At 43.2% G+C, this 26,362-nt stretch overlaps 1 protein-coding gene across 1 annotated transcript in view; it reads right to left on the reverse strand.

Annotated features, from left to right (window-relative positions):
* SGCG (sarcoglycan gamma) overlaps window positions 1–25,753 on the reverse strand; it is a 130,447-nt gene extending 104,694 nt beyond the window's left edge. The window contains exons 1-2 of the mRNA XM_079778850.1: window positions 25,533–25,753; window positions 4,338–4,532 (exon numbers count right to left, since the gene is read on the reverse strand). Of these exons, the coding sequence (XP_079634976.1) occupies window positions 4,338–4,532 (195 nt within the window). The 5' untranslated portion in view covers window positions 25,533–25,753. The remainder of the gene's footprint in view (window positions 1–4,337; window positions 4,533–25,532) is intronic.
* Window positions 25,754–26,362: the final 609 nt, after the last annotated feature.

Genomic DNA, 26,362 nt, shown 5'->3' on the forward strand with positions numbered 1-26,362 from the left:
CCACTTTTGAGTTTATTCCTTTGTATGATATACGATGGTAGTCTAGTTTCTTTTTTATTTATTTATTTTTATTGATTACAGAGAGGAAGGGAGAGGGAGAAAGAGAAATGGAAACATCTATGAGAGAGAATCACTGATTGGCTGCCACCTGCATGCCCCCTACAGGGGATTGAGTCTACTACCTGGGCATGTGCCCTGACCAAGAATATGAACCCTAACCTCCTGGTTCATAGGTTGAAGCTCAACCACTGAGCCACACTGGCTGGGCTAGTTTCATTTTTTTACATGTATCTGTCCTGTGCACCCCCCTATGTTCATAGCAGCACTATTTTCAATAGCTAAGATCTGGAAACAGCCCAAGTGCCCATCAGTAGATGAATGGATAAAAAAGCTGTGGTACATTTACACAGTGGAATATTATGCAGCTATAAAAAAGAAGGATCTCTTACCCTTTGAGATAGCATGGATGGACCTGGAGAGTATTATGTTATGTGAAAGAAGTCAGTCAGAGACAGACAAATATCACAATGATCTCACTTATACAGGCAGTCCTTGGGTTATGTCAGACTCAACATACATTGTTTCGTGGTTATGTCGACATCTACCATTTATTTATTTTAAAAAAAAGTTCCGTCATTTCGATGTATATACATATGTGCTTTATGTTTTTTATTATTTATTATTTGCCACAAGTAAAGGTCAGGAATTGTTATCTTTCTTTTAATTTTTTTTTTACTGTTTCACTTCATTACTGCTGTGTATGTGCTCCATGTGAGTGATGTAGGTGCTTTGTAGATGGGTTCTGACTTACGGCGAAAATCACGTTATGTCGCACTGTAGGAACGGATCTCCGATGTAACCCGAGGACCTACTGTATGTGGAATCTAATGAACAAAATAAACTGACAAACAAAATAGATCCAGAGACACATGCAATAGATTGAAGATCCTCAAAGGGAAGGGTGGGAGGGGAGAGATTAACCAAAGAACTTATATACATATATGCGTAACCCATGGACACAGACAATAGTGGGGTAAAGGACTCGGGAAGAGCCAGGAGTAGGGAGGAGGGAAGTCAATGGGGGAGAAGGGAGACATCTGTAATACTTTCAACAATAAAGATAAAATTTTTAAAAAGGAATAATTTACTTTATAATGAAATAATTTCCCAGGTAGTGAGTGGTTAAAATAGACATTATTAGATTAGGCTAAATTATTTATCTTATTGCTATTTACTCAGTTATTTAAAAGATATCAATATCTAGCAACATAAAGAAAAAAATTAAATATTTCTCTAATAATTAATGACTAAGAATATAGATCATCAGGTAAGTTCATTTAGGTATTTTAGAGTTTTTAACTTTTGTTTTCTTTTTTTTGGGGGGGGGGGTCAATATCCAGTAAAAGAAATGAAACACATTTTTGAATAATGGAGTAACACTATACTAATTTTCTATTGCCATGTAACAAATTTTCACAAATGTAGTAGCTTAACGATACCTATTTCCTATCTCAGTTTCTATGGGTCAGGAGTTTGGTTAATGCTCTGGGTCTCATACAGCTGATATATCAGTGAGGATGGGATCCTTTCTGGAGCTTGGGGTGTGTTTTTTTTCTCAAGCTTTTTTGGTGGTTGATAGTTCCTTGTGGGAGTAGGAGTGAGGTCTCCATTTCCTTCTGGCTATCAGTCAGGGGGCACTGTCAGCTCCTAGGGGCCACCCACAGTTCCTTGCCAAGTGGCCCCCTCATAGACCCTCATAACATGGCATCTCATGCCTTCAAGGCTTGTGGGAGAATCTCTCATCAAAGGTCTTAAGGTCATTTGCCTAATTAAATCAGGTCCACTCAGGATAATTTCCCTTTGATTAATTAAAACCCAACTGATTTGGAACCTTAATTATATCTGCAAAGTCCCTTCACCTCTGCTATACAATGTAACCCAATCCCATCTCTTTTGCCAAATTCTGTTGGCTAATCACAGGTACTACCCATACTCAAGGAAATGGGATTATACAGGACAACACTGGGGATGGAGGTCATGGGAAAAGACTTCTTAGAATTTTGCCTATCACAGCATAAACCAGGTAGGTGTTTTTTTAAGTAAAATTAATATATTTAATAATACAAAGACATTTTAGAAATTGTCATTATTATCATTAAATTTGATTTTGGTTTTCATAGTACACTCTAGATATCATGAAAAACTCAAAGCAACAAAATTAAGTTTATGAATTTTGATCCTCCCAAATAAGACATGATGGAGCTCAGTTGCTGGTGCAAGAGACTATTAAAATCTTGCTGTCCCCTGCCCATCTCCCAGGCCCTTCTAAGGGTCTTACCGGCAGTAAATTTTCTCTCTTAGCATTCTGCTAACTGAGGGACTGACCACAGGTTGACGCAGGGTCCTCTAATCAGGAGACTTCCCTGACAGATTCCATAGCTTATAATTTGAGAAGTTCAACCTTGATTCAGTCTCCAAAAATATAAAATATTTTAAATTTAGACATAAAAGGCAGGTGATGTACCAAACATGCATACCATATATTGTGCTGCATTTATAAGGAGAAGCTGTCCTATGGAACTAAACATTATTGTTATACTGTAAAAATATTGTTGCTATAAGTTTTAAAGAAAAAATCACAATTTAAATATATTTATGTGTAATATTTATATATAACTTATATTATATACTTATATTAAATATTTTAAATGCATTTATATTAAATGTATGTTAAATATATTAACACACATTTCAAGCTATATTTTGATTGGATTAGTATTTTACCTCTTTGAATGTGTGAAAATATAAATATTTATTTATTATGCCAACAACAACAAAAATGTGTCTACTGCCTATAAAATTATGGCAGAAAATAAATTATTGCATAGAAAGTGAAGGATACTAATTAATAGAAGGTATTTCAGACTGAATGCTAAAACTATTGTTCTTGGAAAAAACCATGCCTATACCACACCTTCAAAATAAATGTGAGGAGCAGATTAACCTACATATGGTATCCACTGCAGCATTTTTTTCTCACTGTAATTATTTTACATTCTACATTATATAAATGTTTTTTTTAAAATACATAAAATATTGTTAGAGCATATAAAATTAACTAGCTATCTTAGAAACATGCAGTTGTTTAAAAATATGAATGCCTTAGGACTAGTGATACTTATTAAATGTTGAAGTGTAGATATGAATTTATTGCATGTCAGCATGTAGATTTTTTAAAAATTAGAAAGTACTATCTGAATGGTAAATATTTATAAATTAATGAGATTAGAAAAATATAACAAAATTTTACCAATTAAAGAATTAAACAATTATTAAGCAATCATGACTCAACCAACCATAAACTCAAGATTATTACAATTTTCACCCATGTAAAGATAATTACTAATAAAAATTATAATAAAACAAACAAAACCCAACAAAGTATATAGTTTACACTGAAATTATTTAAAAGGGAAAGTGTTATATTTATTTTTGCTACTGAAAATTCAGATACAGATAGGAAACAAACATTAATTACATTAAAGAAAGCTTCTACCAATACAGTATGGATGAAGTGATGGTGCAAACATAACCAGAACATGCCAACCAGCAATCCTATATAATAAAGAGGTAATATGCAAATTGACCATCACACCCTCACAAGATGGCTGCCTACCACCAGGCTGGCAGGGAGTTTAGTAAGGGACAACCAAACAACGGAACAGCAGGCTGCATGGGGTGACCAGGCCGGCAGGGGGGTTAGTGAGAGATGACCAAACGACTGAACAGCAGGCTGCATGGGGCAACCAGGCTGGCGCGGGGGCTGTTGGGGGTGACCAGGCTGGTGGGGAGGGGCAGTTAGGGGCGACCAGGCCAGCAGAGGGGGCAGTTGGGGGTGACCAGGCCAGCAGGGGTGATGCAGTTGGGGATGACCAGGCTGGCAGGGGGGGCACTAAGGGGCAACCAGGTCAGTGGGGGGTCAGTTAGGGGTGACCTGGCCGGCAGGGGGGGCGCAGTTGGGGGCAACCAGGCCTGCAGGGGGGGCAGTTGGGTGTGACCAAGCCGGCCGAAAGGGGGCAATTAGGCAGGCAGGTGAGCAGTTAGGAGCCAGCAATCCCAGATTGTGAGAGGGATGTCCAACTGCTGGTTTAGGCCCAATCCCCGGGTCCCGTATTGGAAAGGGTGCAGGCTGCTCTGAGGGAACCCCCCTCCCCATGCACAAATTTCATGCACCGGCCTCTAGTAAATAATATAGATAGATAGATAGATGATAGATAGATAGATAGATAGATAGATAGATAGATAGATAGATAGATAAAAATAAAATAAATACTTACTGGGGAAAACCACATCACTTTAAGAATCCAAATTGCAAGAGCAAAATTCACAAGAAGGATGATGAGTAAAAGAAGAACAAATAAGTAGAGGCAACGCTTTCTCCAGCCATAAATGCCAATTTTGTAGACACACTGGTTCTCTGGCCTCTCTATGTGGGTGCCTTCTGTGGCTGTAGTGTACTGTTCACGTACCATCTGCCATGGGGTGGGATCAGGGTGTAAGAAGAGTGGTGGAAGGAAGATGGACAAAGGGAGAGAGAAGGGAGGGTAGGAGAGCAGGGTAGAGGAAGTGAGAGGGAAGGAGACAGGGAGAAAAGGAGGGATAGACAGAAAGAAAGAACTTGTTTGTCAATACTGATTTATTATGATTCCAACAAAATATTTTTATCCCAATAATAAATTTCCAAAATTAATTATTTTTAAAAGTAGAATAAAATATTACTTTGAAATAGGTCACTATATTTCATCCACAGAATGATATTTAATTTGTCATGCAAAATGTTTTAGATGTGACATACCCATTTCAAGACCAATGGCCATATTTTCAGATTTTAATCAATAGGTTCAATATACAGTATATACAGCTTTCAAAATTCTGCAGGGTTAAACTTTTAATTGAATTATCAACTTAAAATAATCAAATTACCAAGTTCTTAAAAGGTTTGGTGAGAGGAAAATCAAGCTGGCACCTACATGTCTTCTAAAAAATAGAATCCAGAAGATGGCTGTTGACAGGACAGCAGGCTGCGAGATAGTGTGTGAGTGAGAGAATGAAAGGAGAGTGTGTGGACGTGCGGGGAGTGTCTGTATTTGTGAGAGAAAGAGACAGCTATGTTCCACAGGACTGTTGGGAACTGGCAGACCAGGCTCCCCTGGCCAGGCAGCCTCTACTGCTGCTGAAATCTCTCCTGGAGCAGCCAGCTCTGTCGCAGAGACTGCGCCATCTTTAAGGGGAGACCAGCTGCGATTGGTCTTACCTTCAACCGGAGAGACCTCGGATACCTCCCAGGACCCTACAACCACAACTCCCAGGGACCAGCTGTCTCACCTGTGAACCCACGAACACTGGGACTCCAGCCTCCCCAACTGCGGGCACCTGAAAAGTCTGTCCAGGGGGAGACAAAGCGGCGCTGAATACGCAGATGGGCCCTGCGCCTTCTCACAGAGCAGATAGAAGGAACAGCTGAATCTAACAACACCCACCCAGAATTGGTGAATTAAACACAGCTGGTGAGGCAATCTGTGGACAGAAAGGTCAGATATTGCCTAGAGCAGTGGTTCTCAACCTTCCTAATGCTGCAACCCTTTAATACAGTTCCTCATGTTGTGGTGACCCCAACCATAAAATGATTTTCGTTGCTACTTCATAACTGTAATTTTGCTACTGTTAATGAATCGTAATGTAAATATCTGTGTTTTCCGATGGTCTTAGGCGACCCTGCTAGCGGTTCTCAACCTGTGGGACCCGCTGCTGTAGAGCCTAAGACCATCGGAAAACACAGATATTTACATTACGATTCATAACAGTAGCAAAATTACAGTTATGAAGTAGCAACGAAAATAATTTTATGGTTGGGGGTCACCACAACATGAGGAACTGTATTAAAGGGTCGCAGCATTAGAAAGGTTGAGAACCACTGGCCTAGAGAAAGGTGAGATCTGGGATCCAGGCTGGAGGGAGAAATGTGCACAGCAGGAACTAGAGTCTAAGAGGAACACTGCACCCCACAAAATCCGTGGCTGTTGGGGTCAGTGTAGCCCTAGAATGTGGAAGGAGGTCCACAGGACTGCTGGCAGAAGGGGACTCTAGATATTAGCCCACAGCTGGGCTGGGCCCAGAAAGGCAGCCTGAAGTTCTATACTGGCTGCACAGTGCCAGGGGAAAAGGAAGCGAGTCGGCTTTGGCTTTTTTCCTTTCTAACTCGTTGCTTTTGCTTGCTAAGTCCATAGGCTCTTCCAATTAAAAACACTCACTGAGACTGCAGGGGGAAGTTGTTTTTGTGGGAACTGGGGATCAGAGTGGGGAGAGACGAACAGGAAACCAGCTCTGGGGAAGTCCGTTCCTCCAACCCAATATTAAGTGCAATAGGGAAAGAACAATCTAAACACTGAGTAGAGGGACCTTTTAGCCCCATATATTAATACAGAAACACCGCCACCCAGGGGTTGTATCAGAAATTGAGTCTTGTGTAAATACAACTAAAGGCAGGCTGAAAAACAAAGGAAGCAGAGAGCTTGAAAACAGGATTGTGGCTTATGACACAGAGGAGAGGTGGATCAAAGGGAACTTCAATACTGTGCTGACTATCTGACAGAAAACAGATGTGCCAAGCAGAACAGTAGAGGAAGTGAATGACCTTCACTACTTCACTTTTTTATTTTTTATCTTTTAAGAAACCAAATTTTTTTCTCACTTGATTTTACTTTCTTTATTATTATACTAGAGGTCCAATGCACGAAATTCATCACGGGCGGGGGGGGGGGGGGGGTCCTTCAGCCCAGCTTGCACCCTCTCAAATCTGGGACATCCCTCTCACAATCCAGGACTGCTGGTTCCCAACCGTTTGCCTGCCTGCCTGATTGCCCCTAACCGCTTCTGCCTGCCAGCCTGATCACCCCCTAACTACTCCCCTGCCAGCCTGATTGATGCCTAACTGCTCCCCTGCCAGCCTGATTGACCCTAACTGCCCTCCCCTGCTGGCCTGATTACCCCTAATGGTCCTCCACTGCACGCCTGGTCGCCCCCAACTGCCCTCCCCTGCTGGCCCGGTCACCCCTAAATGCCCTCCCCTGTAGGCCTGGTTCCCCCCAACTGCTCTCCCCTGCAGGCCTGGTCACCCCCAACTGCCCTCTCCTGCAGACCTGGTCACCCCAACTGCCCTCCCCTGCAGGCCTGGTCTCCCTCAACTGTCCTCCCCTGCAGGCCTGGACCCCCAACTGCCCTCCACTGCAGGCCTGGTCTCCCTCAACTGTCCTCCCCTGCAGGCCTGGGTACCCCACAAATGTCCTCCCCAGCAGGCTTCATTGCCCCCAACTGCCCTCCCTTTCAGGCCTGGTCCCTCCAAACTTCCCTCCACTGCTGGCCTGATTACCCACAACTGCCCTCCCCTGCCGCCAATCTTGTGGCGGCCATCTTGTGTCCACATGGGGGTGGCCATCTTTGACCACATGGGGGCCGTCATCTTTTGTGTTGGAGTGATGGTCACTTTGCATATTATCTCTTTATTAGATAGGATTTTTATTTTTAATTATTATTATTATTACTACTAGAGGCCCAGTGCATGGATTTGTGAACCATTGGGGTTCCTTGGCCTGTCCTGTGCCCTCTTGCAATCTGGGACCCCTCAGGGGATTTTGGACTGCAGATTTCAGCCCTCTAACCTTCAGGCCAGGCCAAGGGACCCCACTGGTGCACGAATCCATACACCAAGCCTCTAGTATGCATATAAAATCTTTGGTTAATCTCTTCCCGCACTCCCCCAGCCCCTCTGAGATTCATCAATCCGTTCCATGTTTCCATGCCTATGTGTTGAGTGTCTTCCCCTTGGTGGTCAGTGTATGTCATAGCTACTGGTCGAACAGTTGAGCAATTGCTTAGGTTTTTATATATTTAGATTATTTTACCTTTTTATTTTATTTTATTTTAGGATTAGTGTTCTACATTTTATTTTTATTTTTATTTTTATTTTAGCATTATTTTACTCTATCTCAATTTTTCCTTTATGCCAACACAGTCTTCCTCACTTTTCCCCTTTATTGTCTGGTTTCTGTTACCCTGTTCCTATTTTAGTTTTTCTCTATCCTTTCTTTTTACTGTATGTTAAAAATTAATCTTATTAATATATCTAATTTCCTCTCCTCTGCTCTAAGTCCATGCACACTTCTCTCTTCTTTTTCTTCACTATCCTTTTTTTTTTCTTCCTCTGTTTTTTTTTTTTTTCCTTTTTCTTTCTTTCTGTCTGGTTGTTGTTGTTTGTTTGATTGTTAGTTAGTTTTCTTTTTCTTTTTTTTTGCTTCTGTTTTTCCTCTCCTCACTTGTTCTTTTCTTCTACAAATAGTTTAATTAATTCCAATCACCAAATCAGGCCTATCTACTCTCTATTTTCCTTTTCCAATAGTAAACAAATACATAGATAGATTAAAGAATATATATACTAGAGGCCCAGCACATGAAATTTGTGCGTGGGTACGGTCCCTACGCCTGGCCTATGATCAGGGCCATCCTCCCCGGCTGCCCACAGCCAGCCCCAAAACCCGCCACCCCCCACCCCCCACCTCCACCCACCCCTCGTTCCCCTTTCACCATAGGGTGATCAGTGCCTGATGGCTGGGGGAAGGGACTGAGAGGTAGGCTGTTAATGCCTGCTCACTAGCCCCGCCCCCACCATGGTTTGCCCTCTGTGTGTGTGGCAACTGGCGGGAAGGGGAAAGGAACCTAGAAGTGGTCAGTGCTCCTCGTAGTGACTGGTCCAGTGGTTATCCTGATCATTCCACATTTAGGGTCCATTTGCATATTACCCTTTTATTATATAGGATAGAGGCCTGGTGCACGGGTGGGGGCCAGCTGGCCTGCCCTGATGGGGGCCTTGGATCTGGGTGGGGGGTCCCCGCTGGGGGACAGGACTGGCCGGGGTGAGGGGCAGTGGGCGGTTTGCAGGTTGGCCATGCCCCCTATTGAGGTGGGGGTTCCCACTGGGGGCGTGGCCAGCCTGGGTGAGGGGCCACGGGTAGTTTTCAGGCCAGCCACACCCTCAATCAGGATGAGGGTCCCTGCTGGGGGCAGGGACACCTGGGTGAGGGGCCACACCCCTGATTGGGGTGTGGGGTTGCCCTGGAGGTGGGCCAGCCTGGGCAAGGGGCCACAGGTGGTTTGCAGGCCAGCCATGCCCCTGATTGAGGTGGGGGTCCCCGCTGGGGGTGGAGAGGGCTTGAGTGAGGGGCCAAGCCCCTGATCAGGGTGGGGGTTCCTGCTGGAGGTTGGGCTGGCCTGGGCGAGGGGATGGGGGTGATTTTTCAGGCCGGCCATGCTGCCATTGGGGTGGGGGTCCCTGTTGGGGGGTGGAGCTGGCATGGGCAAGGAGCCATGGGTGGTTTACAGGCCAGCCATGCCCCCAATTGGGGTAGGGGTCCCCCTGTGGGTGGGGATGGCCTGGGCGAGGGGCCATGGATGGTTTGCAGGCTGATCATGCCCCCAATTGAGGAGGGGGTCCCCACTAGGGGCAAGGCTGGCTTGGGTGAGGGGATAGGGGTGATTTTCAGGCCAGCCATGCCCCCATAGGGTTGAAGGTCCCTGCTGGGGGGCGGGGCCAGTGTGGGTGAAGGGCCACGGGAGGTTGGCCAGCTGCCCCGCCCTCAATTGGGGTGAGAGAGGCTGATCAGTGGTGGGGGTGGCCAGGGGCAGGGGCTGGGCGTCATAGTGACCAGTCATCCAGTCATTACAGTTTTATGGCTGCTGGTTTTTTATAAAGAGAGATTTTTAATATATATTTTTTTCTTTTTTTGTTTTTTTTTCTACTTTATCTCTTATACACTCATTCTCTTTCTACTTCCTCTATACTGAATTGCAGCTATTTCCCCATTCATTCAATTCCTTGCCCTTACCTTATGGAAATAAGCTCTTCCTGCTCAGATTCATCTGACTGTTAGTTATTTGGGTGTTTGTTGTTTGCATTTCTTGGATTAATTGTTGTTTTATTGGGGTTTTCTATCCATATACATATATTTTCCCCTTCTCTTTTATTCTCTTTCTTTTCTCTCTTACATTTTTTCCTTTTCTCAATATCATTTTTGCACTCTTTTCTATCCCCTAGTTCATTTTTCTCTGGTGGTCACCTTTATTTGGGGTTATTAGTATCATGAATATATTTGTGTTTGGTGCTTTGTGCATTGTGCCCTGTTGTGTTGTATTTTGTGCCTTTAAGTCAATGCAGGAGAGAGAGAGCTACATAACCAGTCACCCTGAGAGGAGTGATCATGTGGAGACAAAGAAACAGCATGCATACAAAAAAAAAAGGAGGAATCACCAGAAAAGGAAGTAAATGAAATGGAAGCAAGCAATATGTCAGAGAAAGAATTCAGAGTAATGGTCATAAGGATGCTGAAAAGGTTGGAAGACAAATTCAACAATATATGTAAGAACCAAGAGGAAATGAAGAAAAACCAAGAAGAAATGAAAAAAGACATTGCTGCAATAAAGAACTCAATATAAAGCATCAAGAGTAGATTAGAAGAAATGGAGAAATGCAGGAGTGAGCTAGAAGACAAGGTAGGAAAAAATACCCAAGCAGAGCAGCATCTAGAAAAAAAAAAACCTTAAAAATCAGGAGGAAAGCCTTAAGGGAATTTTGGGACAACACAAAATTAAACAACATCCACATAATAGGGGGTGCCAGAAGGAGAGGAAACTGAGCAAGGAATAGAAAACCTGTTTGAAGAAATATTGACAGAAAACTACCCTGATATTGGGAAGAAAAAACTCACACAAGTCCAAGCAGCTCACAGAGTCCCAAACAAAATGAATCCCAAAAGACCAACACCAAGACACATTATAATTAAATTGGCAAACACCAACGAAAAAGTAAGAATCTTAAAGGCCGCCAGAGAGAAACAGAAAGTTATATACAAAGGATTTCCCATCAGACTATCAACTGATTTCTCAACAGAAACAAATCAGGTCAGAAGGGAATGGAATGAAATATACAAAGTCATGTAAAGCAAGGGTGTGAATCCAAGAAGACTGTATCCAGCAAGGCTATCAATCAAAATTGAGGGTGAATTCGGGAGCTTCACAGACAAAAAGGGACTAAGAGAGTTTATTACCACCAAACCAGCAATGCAAGAATAGTTAAAGGGTCTGCTGTAAAAAGAAGAAATAGGAAAGGAAGAAGGAACACAGGCATAAAGAATAAAAATGGCAACAAACAAGTACCTATAAATAATAACTTTAAATGTAAGTGGATTAAATGCCCCAATCAAAAGATATAGGATAGCTGAATGGATTAGAAAACATGACCCATATATCTGCTGTCTACAGGAAAACCACCTCAGAACAAAGGACGCACACAGACTAATAGTGAAGGGATGCAAAAAAATTTTTTCGGGCGAATGGAAATGAAAAAAAAAGCTGGGGTAGCAAAACTTCTATCTGAAAAATTAGACCTCAGAGTGAAGGGCCATAAAAAGAGATAAGGAAGGCCACTTCATAATACTAAAGGGAGCAATTCAACAAGAAGATATAACTCTGATAAACATATATGCACCCAATATATGAGCACCCAAATAAATAAAAATCTTCAGGAGGATACCAAGGGAGAGATTGACAGCATTACAGTCATAGTAGGGGACTTTAATATCCCACTGACATCACTGGATAAGTTATCTAGACAAAAAAAATCAATAAGGAAACATCAATAAATGACTCACTAGATCAGATGGAATTCATTGACATCTTTAGAACATTTCACCCCAAAGCCACAGAATATACATTCTTCTCAAGTGCACATGGGACATTTTCAAAGATAGACCACATATTGGGACACAGGCAAAGTCTCCTCAAATTCAAGAAGATAAAAATTGTATCAAGCATCTTCTCAGATCACAAAGGCATAAAGGAGAAATCAACTACAATAAAAACAATGAAAAAAATCAAACACTTGGAGGCTAAATTAAACAATGATTCGGTTACCAATGAGATCAAAGAAGAAATAAAAAGCATCATGGCAACAAATGACAATGAAAAGATAACAATCTAAAATCTATGGGACACAGTGAAAGCAGTTTTGAGAGGGAAGTTCATAGCTCTACAGGCCTACCTCAAAAGAATGGTAATAAATTACCTAACCCTACAACTCAAAGAGTTAGAAAGAGAGCAACAAGAAAAGCACAGTGTAAGCACAAGAAAGAAGATAATAAAGATCAGAGCAGAGATAAATGACCTAGAGACCAAAACACAATACAAAAGATCAACAAAACCAAGAGCTGGTTCTTTGAAAGGATAAACAAGATTGATGAGCCTCTAGCCAGGCTCACCAAGAAACAAAGAGAGAGGACCCAAATAAACAAAATGAGTAATGAAAGAGATGAAGTAACAACCGATCCCACAGAAATACAAAGGATTATGAAAAATACTATGAACAACTCTATTCCAACAAAATGGACAACCTAGATGAAATGGACTTATTCTTAGAAAAATACATGCTCCCAAAACTCAATCAAGGAGAATAAAAAACTTGAATAGGCTGATAACTACCGAAGAAATTGAAGCAGTGATCAAAAATCTTCCAGCAAACAAAAGCCCTGGTCCCACAGCTTTACAGGGGAATTCTACCAAGCATTCAGACTATTCCAAAAAATTCAAGAGGAAGGCACACTTACAAGCTCTTTCTATGAAGCCAGCATTACCCTAATCCTAAAATCAGATAAAGACACCACAAAAAAAGAGAACTACAGACCAATATCTCTGATGAACATAGATGCTAAATCCTCAACAAAATTCTTGCAAATTGGATTCAGCATTACATTAGAAAGATCATACACCATAACCAAGTGGAATTTATTCCGGCAAAGCAAGGATGGTAAAATAACTACAAATCAATTAATGTGATACATCACATAAACAAACTGAGAGTCAAAAATCACATAACCATATCAATCGATGCAGAAAAAGCATGTGACAAAATCCAACACCTTTTCTTGACAAAGACTCTCAGCAAAGTGGGAATACAGGGATCATAACTCAACATAATAAAAGCCTTATATGACAAACCTACAGCCAACATAATACTCAGTGGGCAAAAACTAAACTCATGTCTCCTAAGAACAGGAACAAGACAGGGATGCCCACTTTCACCACTCCTGTTTGATATAGTACTGGAAGTGCTAGCCATAGTGATGAGACAGGACGAAGAAAGAAAAGGCATCCAAATTGGAAAAGAAGAAGTGAAACTGTCCTTTTCACAGATGACATGATACTATACATACAAAACCCCAAAGAATCCATCAAAAAACTACTAGACCTAATAAATTAATTCAGCAATGTAGCAGGATACAAAATTAACACCCAGAAATCTATGGCCTTTTATACATCAATAATGAACTCACAGAAAGAGAAACAAAAGAAAAAAACAATCCCATTTACCACTGTACCAAAAAAATTAAGATACCTAGGAATAAACTTAACTAAGGAGGTAAAAGACCTGAACTCAGAAAACTACAAGACATTGAAAAAAGAGATAGAGGAAGACATAAACAGATGGAAGAACATACCATGTTCATGGATTGATAGAATCAACATCATTAAAATGTCCATACTACCCAAAGCAATCTACCGATTCAATGCAATCCCCATTAAAATACCAACGGCATATTTCAAAGGTCTAGAACAAACTCTCCAAAAATTCATCTGAAATTAAAAAAAGACCCCGAATAGCCACAGCAATCCTGAGAAAGAAGAACAAAGTTGGAGGGATCACAATACAAGATATCAAGCAATATTACCAAGCCACGGTTCTCAAAACTGCCTGGTCCTGGCACAAGAACAGACATATAGACCAATGGAACTGAACAGAGAACCCAGAAATTGACCCAAGCCATTATGTTCAATTAATATTTGATAAAGGAGGCAAGAGCATACAATGGAGACAAGACAGTCTCTTCAATATATGGTGCTGGGAAATTTGATCAGATACATGCAAAAAAAAAGAAACTAGATCACCAACTTATACCACATACCAAAACAAACTCAAAATGGCTAAAGGACTTAAATGTAAGACGGGAAACCATAAAAATCCTACGAGATTCCATAGGCAGCAAAACAGCAGACATATGTTGTAGCAATAGCTTTACCGACATAGCTCCTAGAGCAATATAAACTAAGGAGAAAATAAACAAATGGGACTATCCTACATAATAAAATGGTGATATGTAAATTACCATCACTCCGCTACGCCCACGATTGGGCCAGCAGGAGGCGCAGGGGGCGGGACTCAGGGTGGCCCGGGTAGCTGATTGGGCCAGCAGGACGCTGAGCTCGCGGCGCCACTGGCGCCGCGAGCTCAGCTTCTGTACCATGGCTGCCGGAGGCTTTCAGAAGGCCTGGGGCACCAGCGGACAGCCGGACAGGTCCCCCGCGATCAAAGGCCAAAGCGGGGGACCTGGCCGCCTGTCTGCGGAGGCTTTCGGAAGGCCTGGGTCGCCGGCGGACAGCCGGACAGGTCCCCCGCGATCAAAGGCCAAAGCGGGGGACCTGGCTGCCTGTCTGCTCCGGCGCAAGGCCTTTCGAAAGCCTCCGCAGCGCCGGAGGCTTTCGGAAGGCCTAGGGCACCGGCGGACAGCCAGCCAGACAGGACCCCGCGATCAAAGGCCAAAGCGGGGGACCTGGCCGGCTCTCTGCTCCGGCGCAAGGCCTTTCGAAAGCCTCCGCAGCGCCGGAGGCTTTCGGAAGGCCTGGGTCGCCGGCGGACAGCCAGCCGGACAGGTCCCCCGCGATCAAAGGCCAAAGCGGGGGACCTGGCCGCCTGTCTGCTCCGGCGCAAGGCCTTTCGAAAGCCTCCGCAGCGCCGGAGGCTTTCGGAAGGCCTGGGTCGCCGGCGGACAGCCAGCCGGACAGGTCCCCCGCGATCAAAGGCCAAAGCGGGGGACCTGGCCGCCTGTCTGCTCCGGTGCAAGGCCTTTCAAAAGCCTCCGCAGCGCCGGAGGCTTTCGGAAGGCCTGGGGCACCGGCGGACAGCCAGCCAGACAGGACCCCGCGATCAAAGGCCAAAGCGGGGGACCTGGCCGGCTCTCTGCTCCGGCGCAAGGCCTTTCGAAAGCCTCCGCAGCGCCGGAGGCTTTCGGAAGGCCTGGGGCACCGGCGGACAGCCCGCTGGTGCACCAGGTGCATGATTAAATCATGCACTGGGCCTCTAGTCTATCTAATAATAGAGTAATATGCAAATCATCACTCCGCTACACTCACAAGCCATGCCCACCAGCCACGCCCCAGCCATGCCCACCATCCAATCTGAGTGAGTATGCAATTAAACTGAAAACATGGCGGCAGCCCCGCCCCCCAGCCTCTCCAGGTCTCTGGGAGTTGGAGAAGTCAGGCGCCAGCACCTGAGGCTGGCTGAAGCCACAGAGACCAAGAAGCCGCCTGCCCCATGATCCCAGGCCTCAGCCAGCCTCAGAAGCCTTAGGTCCGCCTGCCTCACATCCACCTGCCCCACGTCCTGGGAAGACGGAGAAACCAGGCCTTGCGCCTGAGGCTGGGTGCAGCTGGGAGACGAAGAAGCTGCCGGTCCCATGATCCCAGGCTGCAGCCAGCCTCAGAAGCCTCAGGTCGGCCCGCCCCATGTCCTGGGGAGACGGAGAAACCGGGCCCCAGCATCTGAGGCTGGCTGCAGCCACGGACACCAAGAAGCTGCCTGCCCCGTGATCTCAGGCCTCAGCCAGCTGGAGAAGCGGTTCACCCCACTTCCTGGGGGAGACAAGAAACCAGGTGCCAGTGCCTGAGGCTGGCTGCAGCCCGGGAGATGAAGAAGCCGCCTGCCCTGTGATCCCAGGCTGCAGCCAGCAGCAGAAACCTCAGGTCCGCCTGCCCCACCTCCTGGGGGAGACTGAGAAACCCGGCCTCAGCGCCTGAGGCTGGCTGCGACCTGGGAGATGAAGAAGCCGCCTGCCCTGTGATCCCAAGCCGCAGCCAGCTGGAGAAGCTGCCCTCCCCATGTCCTGGGGGAGACAAGAAACCGGGTGCCAGTACCTGAGGGTGGATGCGATCTGGGAGACGAAGAAGCCGCTTGCCCTATGATCCCAGGCTACAGCCAGCTGGAGAAGCTGCCCACCCCATGTCCACCCGCCCCACGTCCTGGGGGAGATGGAGAAACCGGGCCCCAGTACCTGAGGCTGGCTGCAGCCCGGGAGATGGAGAAGCCGCCCACCCTGCGGTCCTGGGCACCAGCACCTGCGGCTGGCTGTGGCCTGGGAGACAGAGAAGCCACCCACCCTGCGGACCTGGGCACCAGCACCTGCGGCTGGCTGTGGCCTGGAGACAGAGAAGCCGCCCACCCTGCGGACCTGGGCACCAGTAACTGTGGCTGGCTGTGGCCTGGGAGACAGAGAAGCCGCTCACCCTGTGGTCCAGGTGCCAGCACCTGCAGTTGGCTACAGCATGGTAGATGGAGAATCCGCCCACCCTGCAGTCCCGGGCACCAGCACCTGTGGCTGGCTGTGGCCTGGGAGACAAAGAAGCTGCCCACCCTGCAGTCCTGGGCGCCAGCACTTGCAGCTGCAGCACAGGCGAAGCCCCCTGTCCACCATCCCCTAAGGCTGCAGCCAGCCTGGGTGCCTATGGCTGACCAGAGGGAGGGAAGCCCGGATCCTGGGTGCCTGTGGTCGGCTGGAGGAGGGAATCCTGGGTACCAGGTGTGGGCCGAGGCAGAGGTAGTTAGGGGCAATCAAGCCAGCAGGGGAGCAGTTAGGGACAATCAGGCTGGTAGGCAGAAGCAGTTAGGGGCAATCAGGCAGGCAGGTGAGCGGTTAGGAGCCAGCAGTTCTGAATTGTGAGAGGGATGTCCAACTGCTGGTTATCCCATGAGGGGTCCCAGATTGGAGAGGGTGCAGGCCAGGCTGAGGGACACACTCCCCGCTGCCCCCCCCCCCTGTGCACAAATTTCATGCACCGGGCCTCTAGTCTATACTAATAAAAGGGTAATATGTTAATTAGACCGGACATCTTCCGGACATCCTTCCTGTCAAAGCCGGCCCCAGCAAAGCCGCCCGCAGTCCCAGGAGAAGCCGCCCATGGTCCTGGGCGCCTGCGACTGTGGCCTTCCCGGGAGAAGCCGCCCACAGTCCCCGGAACCTGCGGCTACAGCTGGCCCAGGAGAAGCCACCTGCAGTCCCGGGTGCCTGGGGCTGGCCCGGGCTGAGCCCTTGGGGTTCCCAGGTGCCTGTGGCTGGCCCAGGCCAAGCCCCTAGGGTTCCCAGAGCCACTGGGGGTCCTGGGTTCCTGCAGCCGGCCCGGGCGAGCCAGCCCGGGTCCCAGGTGCCTGCTGCTGGCCAGAAGGAGGTAAGCCCGGTTCCCAGTGCGGGGGCAGAGGCAGAAGTGGTTAGGGACGATCAGGCAGGCAGGGAAGCAGTTAGGGGTGATCAGACTGGCAGGAGAGCAGTTAGGGGCGATCAGGCTGGCAGGCAGAGGGGGATTAGGGGCAATCAGGAAGGCAGGCGAGTGGTTAGGAGCCAGTGGTCCCAGATTGCAAGAGGGATGTCCGACTGCCGGTTTAGGCCTAATTCCACAGGGACATCTCCCAAGGATTCCTGGATTGGAGAGGGTGTAGGCCGGGCTGAGGGGACCCCCACCCCATGCACGAATTTTGTGCACCAGGCCTCTGTTATCAAAATAAAAGCTTCTGCACAGCAAAAGAAACCATCAACAAAAAACAAAAACAAAAAAAGAAAGCCCACTACACGGGAGAACATATTTGCCAATGATATTTCAGATAAGGGTCTAATCTCCAAAATTTACAGAGAACTCATACAACTTAACAAAAGGAACATAAACTATCCAATCAAAAAATGGGCAAAGGATATAAATAGACACTTTTTGAAAGAGGACATACAGAAGGCCCAGAGACTTATGAAAACATGCTCAAAGTCACTAATCATCTGAGATGCAAATCAAAACAACAATGAGATACCACTGTCAGAATGGCTATCATCATCAAATGACAAGTGCTGGCAAGGATGTGGAGAAAAAGGAACCCTCGTGCACCGCTGGTGGGAATGCAGACTGATGCAGCCACTGTGGAGAACAGTATGGAGTTTCCTCAAAAAGTTAAAAATGGAATTCCCATTTGACCCAGTGATCCCACTTCTAGGACTATATCCCAAGAAACCAGAAACACCAATCAGAAAGGATATATGCACCCCTATGTTCATAGCAGCACAATTTACAACAGCTAAGATTTGGAAACAACCTAAGTCCCCATCAGCAGATAAGTGGATTAAAAAACTGTGGTACATCTACGCAATGGAATACTATGCTGCTATAAAAAAAAAGGAACTTGCCGAAACCGGTTTGGCTCAGTGGATAGAGCGTCGGCCTGCGGACTCAAGGGTCCCGGGTTCGATTCCGGTCAAGGGCATGTACCTTGGTTGCGGGCACATCCCCAGTAGGGGGTGTGCAGGAGGCAGCTGATCGATGTTTCTCTCTCATTGATGTTTCTAACTCTCTATCCCTCTCTCTTCCTCTCTGTAAAAAATCAATAAAATATTTTTAAAAAAAAAAAAAAAAAAAGAAGGAACTTTTACCATTTACAACAGCATGGATGGACCTGGAGAGCATTATGCTAAGTGAAATAAGCCAGTTGGAGAAAGATAAATATCACATGATCTCACTCATATGTGGGATATAATGATCAACATAATTTGATGAACAAGAATAGATCCAGAGACAAATGGCAGAGGAGTGTGCGTTAGAGAGCAACCAAAGGACTTATATGCATGCATATTAGCGTAACCAATGGACACAGACACTGGGGCGGTGGGGGCTTGCCAGGGGTGGGAATGACTTGGGGGACGGTGGACAAGCAGGGAAAATGTAGACATATGTAAAACTTTAGTCAATAAATAAATTTAAAAAATAAAAATAAAAAATGGGCAAAAGACTTGAACACATACTTCTTTAAAGAGGATATACAGATGACCAAGAGACATATGAAAAAAAAAAATGGTCAAAACATCACTCATCATCAGAAAGGTACAAATCAAAACTACAATGAGATATCACCTCACACTTGCCAGAATGGCTACCATCAATAAATCAACAAACGACAAGTGCTGGCAAGGATGAGGAGAAAAGTACACTGCTGGGAATGCAGAGTAGTACAGTTAATGTGGAAAATAGTATGGATTTTCTCAAAAAATTAAAAATGGAACTGTTATTTGACTCAGGGATCCCACTTCTGGAAATATATACTAAGAATCCTGAAATACCAACCAGGAAGAATATATGCCCCCTATGTTCATATCAGTGTTATTTATAATAGCTAAGATCTGGAAACATCTCAAGTGCCCATCAGTAGAGGAGTAGATAAAAATCTTTGATTGACCTCCTGTCAAGACTTGCATTCTCCCACAACCAAAATTACAATTAAGCCACAAAACAACCAACATTCAGAACTGCCTGAAATCTGGCTGAACGTAAGTCCTACAACTAGAGAATTAAAGAAGAAGCTACTTTGAGACTAGAAGGAGGTGTGGAAGTGCAGAACAGGCTGGCCTGACACCCACGTGTGGCATTTTTTTTTTTAATTAGGAGTGATATCTTGCCTGCGGAGGTCTACATGAGGAAGAAGGGTTACCAGCCCCACATCAGTACCTCAGCCCAGAGTTCCAGTGCTAGGAAGAGAATTCCCAATAACTTGGTTCTGTATGAAGCAAAGGGAATTTTGGCTGAGTGACACAGTGGCTGCTGGAGTCCCAGATGTTCTTGAAAGGCCAGTCCATGAACTTACCTGGACTCACTCCCTCTGAGTTCCAGTGCTGGGGCATCAGCTTGAAAGGATCAATACACTAAATTGTGTGGCATCAGAGCAAGAACTGGGAGCAGCTTTCTCCCAGAAAAAAAGTTCTGGCAGAGGTCATTGTTCCTATGCTGAGACCTCCCCACCACAGAGCTGACTGGTAGTCACCATATCTGAGTTTCCATCAACCTGGATCACACAGTTCACCTTGGTATGGTGACTCTCTGAGACTCCACCCACCCAATTCGCAGCCCCACCCAGGCTGTTTGCAGTGGTCTTTCCATATGAATAGCCTATCCTGGCTCAGGCTTCATACTTTTCTAAAATCTCTCAAATAAGCAGCAGCTGTCCTCAGCATGCCCCATACCTCTCAATAAGAGGCCCTAGGCTCAGCACTAGCAGCAGCCTGCCTAGGTTCACAGCTTTGCCTCTCCTGGGCCCCTCCAAGCCCAACACAAGTAGCAGCCATCTGCAGATAACTCTGTAGTTTACGCCGAGTGGCCCCAGGCAGAACATAGGCATTGGCTGACTTTGCACCTCCTGGGATACCCCAGAGCCAGTGAACCTGCTGACCAGCTTCAGACTACATCAGATTAAACAGTACCACCTTCATGAGTGATACACTCAAGGGACAGATTTGGAGACTGCAAAAGCCCAACTGAAGCAAGTACTACTCCACAGGGGTGTCTCCTACACAGCAGCTCTTCCACTGTAGTTGCTGCTGTTCTGCACAGCCAATTGGCCTGGGATTAAATCCCTCTCAGTGACACCAACAGCAAGCAAGGCTCAACTACAATAGCACAGTATATTCAGCCCACACAGGGGTACACCTAGAGTGCCCAGGTCAGGTGAATGGGTAGGCTGTGCTACTGGGCCCTATAGGACACCTACTACACAAGGCCACTCTACCAATTCCAGGAGACATAGAAGCTCTACCTAATACATAGAAACAAACACAAAGAAATAGCCAAAATGCAGAGACAGTGAAACATGTCGCAAATGAAAGAACAGAAGAAATCTCCAGAAAAAGAACTAAATGAAATGGAAGCAAATATACTACTAGATACAGAGTTCAAAACAATGGTTATAAGTATGCTCAAGGTACTTAATGAGATCTTTAAGGATCTTAGTGACAACTTTGAGGAACTTAGAGAGAACATCGATGATATTAAAAAAGGACCAGTCAGAAATTAAACACTAACTAAAATGAAGAATAATTTACAGGGAATCAACAGTAGAGAGAGGACACTAAGAATCAAGACAGCGATTTGGAATATGAGGAAGCAAGAAACACCCAATCAGAAGAGCAAAAAGACAAAAGAATTTAAAAATATGAATATAGTGTAAGGAGCCTCTGGGACAACTTCAAGCGTACTAACATTCTCATCCTGGGGATGCCAGAAGGAGAAGAGAGGGAGTAAGAAATTGAAAACCTATTTGAAAAAATAATGATAGAAAACTTCCCTTACTTGGTATAAGAAATAGACATACAAGTCCAGGAAGCACAGAGAGTCCCAAACAAGAGGAACCCAAAGAGGCCTCACCAAGACACATCATAATTAAAATGCTAAAGGTTAAAGTCAAAGAGAGACTCTTAAAAGCAGTTAGTTACCTACAAGGGAACTTTGAAGGCTAGAAGGGAGTGGCAAGAAATATTCAAAGTGATGAAAAGCAAGGACCTACAACCAAGATTACTCTACCTAGCAAAGCTATAATTTAGAATTAAAGGTCAGATAAAGTGCTTCCCAGACAAGAAAAGGTAAAGGAGTTCATCACCACCAAATCAGTATTACATGAAATGTTAAGTGGTCTTTAAAAAGAAGAAGGAAAAAAGATTTTAAAAATATGAATAATAAAATGGCAATAAATATATATCTATCAACAACTGAATCTAAAAATCAAAATAAATGAACAAGTAATCTAATGAACATTATAAACTTATGAATAATATAGAACCAGGGTCATGGAAACATGGAACACTGAAGAATCTTAGAGGTAAGGGGAAAAAGGGCAGGATGAGATTTGCCAAAGATCTTATATGCAACAGCATGGATAGACCTGGAGATTGTTATGCTAAGAGAAAGACCAATATCACATGATCTCACTTATTTTGTGGAATCTAATGAATAAACTAAACTGATGAACAAAAAAGAAACAGAAGCATGGATAAAAAAATGACTAAAAGGCCTCAGATGGAAGAGGGGTGGGTTAGAAGAGAAGAAATTAACCAAAGAACATATATACAGAGCAATACAAACAATAATGTGGTGAAGGCCCGGGGAGTGGTGGGGGCTGGTGGAGGAAGGCAAAGGGGAGGAAAATGAGGGACATTTGTAATACTCTCAACAATAAAAATATGCATATTGAGATGACTCATAGTTCCATGTCACCCACCACTAATTCTCTGACACCTCTCCCCTATCTTATCCTCTGGCCATAGAGGGGTGTCCCTTATGACCAACCTACAGGGGAGGAAAAAAACAAGGGTGGTTTGTTTCCATGTTGGTGCAAGTCACAAAAGGCCTGTCATCTAGTTTATTAAGTCTTTGGAGTTTCATAATTAAAGCTGAAATTTTCAGTCAAACCAACTATAATCCCCCTTTCCTTCCCTCAAAACCTCAATTTTCCCAGTCCCTAAAAATAATATTAAACTAAATCTTAACTATGAAAAATACTCACACAAAATTAAAAGCAAATTTTAAGAAAAAAACATATACATTTATCAACCAAGCTGAGCTTCTTTTTTATTTTCAAGTCTCTATATAAAAGATTTAAAACAAAAAGAAATTCTTGAAGTATACGTAATTAGTTTTCTTATCAAATGCAGTGTATGTGCAATTTTCTGATTGCTTTGACAGTTTTTTAAAAGTTTCAGAGGACTTCAGCGCCATGTTTCACTTCTATCCTTGTAGTCAGGATCAGAATGTGATGATTTAAAGTGATTTGCAAATGTGTGAGGAAAACCCATTCAAATCATTCCGATAGGGGACAGCACACTTTTATGTTCCACTGAGATTAACACCTTAGTATATTTTACATAAAATTTTCATTAAGATCTAACATGTTTAGGAAACTTTAGCAGTCATTTGATTTTTTTCTTCTTCATAAATACCATTAAGGATTTTCTTTCAGTCAGTTGGTGAGAATGTCAGGGAAGGTTTTCTATTTGTATTCTGGAATGCACATTTTCCTCCTCAGCAGCCATCACTATGTGGAGAACGTTCTCTGCTGGAGCAGAAATAGCCTCAGCCTAGAATTTCCTGCCTAGATCGTGCCCATGTGCTTTCTTAGGGGGTCTGGAGAAGCAGGTTACAAATCCTAACCAGTCACCATTCTGAGGTTCTTTTCTGACCTCCCTATTAGTGAGGATGGGAATAAAAGGTTATATGTTGCCTTGCTGTTGATGATGATGGTGGTGGTGATAGTGGTGGTTATGATGAGGAAGAGGAAAAAGAAGAGGAGGAAAGGGAGCTGCTGTTTACCAAGAAGAGAGACACTTTCTAAATGTTTATATGAACTGAATTTGATACTCACAATAACCTTAGGAGGTAGGTACTCATTATCCTCCTTTTTACAAATGAGGAAACTGAGACAGAGAGCAATTAATTCACGCAAAGTCATATAGCTAGAAAGTGGCAGTCTGATTCCACAGCCTAAAGTTGTAATCACTTCCCCTTCATGCTTTTCTGATGTTTCACAAGTAAAACTAATTGAGAATGTTTACAATAGAGTTAAAAGTCACAAAGGTGAGGTTCGGTTTTAAGGTGCCCATCTTCATGGCAATGACTTCCTCCTAGTTCTCTCTTGTGTTCCATTTCCCAGTCCTCAGCTGAGGCAATTTTTTGACTTTTTACACCTCTTCCTGTCTCCCTCCTTGATGCCCCTAATCCACTCTCCATGGCAACCTGAGTGACTGTCCAAAAATAAATTCATGCTATTTTTCTGTTGTAAATATTCAAATGGATCCCCACTGCTTTAGGCTGATGCACAAATCCCTTTGGGCATAAGAGAGACCTCCTTGAAATCCCTGGTGCCATTTCTCGTCAGTGGTACACTGCACAACAGTTATACTGAAGTTATGCTGAGAGTTTGAGGGATTTTGAGAGAAATCTTGATATATTTGCAAATTATTAAATTTACTAAATACTCCTGTATCAATTTTCCTATAAAATTATCTATAGCATAATAACATGTAAAATTAAAAATGAAGTTTGAGTCTGAAATGGTAAATATATGGGGGTGAGTAATTCTTCAATACTCATGAAAACATCATAGAATTATCAGTCTCTGTGGTTGTTCCAGAGAATGATAAAGCTAGACAAGTGCTGACCAGGCTAAAAAGAAGAGGAGGAAGGATACTAGTAGAAGCAGGTTCTGAGGACAGAGGCAGGCTCTGAAGAAATGGAAAAGTAGAAAAAAATCATACTAAAGATTGTAGTTTTTTCCATCTTACTAGGAAGCCACAGCAATGGTGGACTTAGTTGAGAAGCAGCAAGGGGCTGCAATAAGCCAAGTAGAACAGGGAGCAGAGAAGAACCACAGGTCTTACAAAGTATTCAAGATTAAACCAAATCATAATTTTCCATTATTATTTGATTTTCATATATGACACAATATAAATTTAATTTAATAAATAAAAGTATATTTTTTAAAGGACAATATGGAGCAATATTAATTTCAGCATTTCAACTGCAAGCTTAGTCAACATCTTTTGGAAACTTTTTCATTTGAGTTTCAAAGAAAACCTTAGATAAATTCTAGAACCGATAAAACCAACACTAACTTGAGCCATTAGTTTTGAAACTTCATAAGTGTGCCTCTTTGTACCTATCTCCACAAAATTTTCCCAAGAAAATAAGCAAAAGATAAACATAGTGCATTTTGTAGTTCATTTTGTACTAGTAAGTTACTCTTCCTGCTGACAAATCTTTCAGCCAGTTGAGTTATATTTTCCCTTATTATCTTTCTGTATGTCTTCCTTTAAAAACTTGTTTTTGGATTGCCCTATATTAACTTAGGGAACACAAAGAAAGAACTGAGAATTTTAGTAAGCCACAGCATGGCACAAGTTTATCTTTTACCCTACTTACATTTACTTTTTTTGAGATATATATTATGAACAACAATTTATTTCTTTCCAGATTTGGGGGAGAAATCGTCATCCTTCTTTCATTCCAAGAATAGTTAGGAAGCTGAAGTTGGTGTTTTGCTTATTTCCAATTTATCAAATGACTTTTGTCCTCATTAATATTAGTCTGTTTTTAATGTCTATAATGAAACTATAGACAAAATGTAAAGCCAATGTAATTTTATCAAAAAATTTAAGAGTAAAATTAGGAATAAGTGATCTTAAAGACAATACCTTATCTAGATTAACCACAGTATACAATTTAATGCTTGATAATATATAAATATGCTATCATGGTATTCTACAAATTAAAATATTAGGAATATAAATTATACTAAAATGAATAGTATATTAGTAATCAGAATAACTTAAATGAGATTAAATAGAGTTAACCACATTTTGCTGATGCTTAATAATCATTTGAAATGAACTTAATCAAGATTTTAAATTTAATTTATTAATTATTATGTCACCTATTGAGGAAAAAAATCAAGAAGCCTCACCTCTATTTGGTTTTTAATTGTACATTGTAATTATATAAAATACAAGTAAAAAATGATTGCTTACCTTAGATTGCTTGCAACCAGTTCAAGCTCTACCAGAGACAGAATGTTTCAAACATTTCCAATTGCAGAAGGAGAGTGAACGATTCAGGCTTCACCAATTATGTCTGGAAGAAAAGGCTCTCAAGTGTTTGGCCTGTCTCATGTTTCATCTCCTCCTAATAGCAGCAGGCGTGTATCTAATTTTACTCAATGACATAAACAGCTCATACCAGCTTAACATTGTTTGGGCACCAATTCCAGGACATAGCTCTAAGTATGCCAAAAAAAAAAAAAATCTTACAAAACCAAAATTTAAACCCTGAATCATAATAATGTTAGACAACTTTCCAAAGTAAACTTTAACTCAAATGAATAGCAAAAAGCTTCTGAGATCATTTCCAATGGAATCTAATGTTGAAAAAATCTCCTGAAAAATCAGTTCAAATTAACATGCAACATTTAGAACTTACACCTTTGTTAGTATTAAATGTATACTATTCTTATCCAATTGAGCTGTTCATCATGTCACTCTTTAAAAATGACTTTCTTTAAGTCTCTATTTAAGTGAAAAACTCTCATATTTGAAGAGAAAACCTTCAATAATGATAATAATAAATAGAAGATAAACAATTAAAATTATGTGTCCTTTTCTAGTAAACTACATTTTTATTATGTCTAACAAATTATGTGAATGTAACAATGTGATCTTGGTGTCTTACCTTTATTAAAAATAAAAGCAAATTATTCAATTTTTATAAAGTGTTCTTGAAGAATATAGTTTACTAAATTTTTAAATAATCTTAATCTTTTATTTTGTATCACTTATATATATATATACCCTGGTTAGCAGAT

This window comes from Cnephaeus nilssonii (genome assembly GCF_951640355.1).
Source record: "Cnephaeus nilssonii genome assembly, chromosome: 8".
NCBI classification, from domain to species: Eukaryota; Metazoa; Chordata; class Mammalia; order Chiroptera; family Vespertilionidae; genus Cnephaeus; species Cnephaeus nilssonii.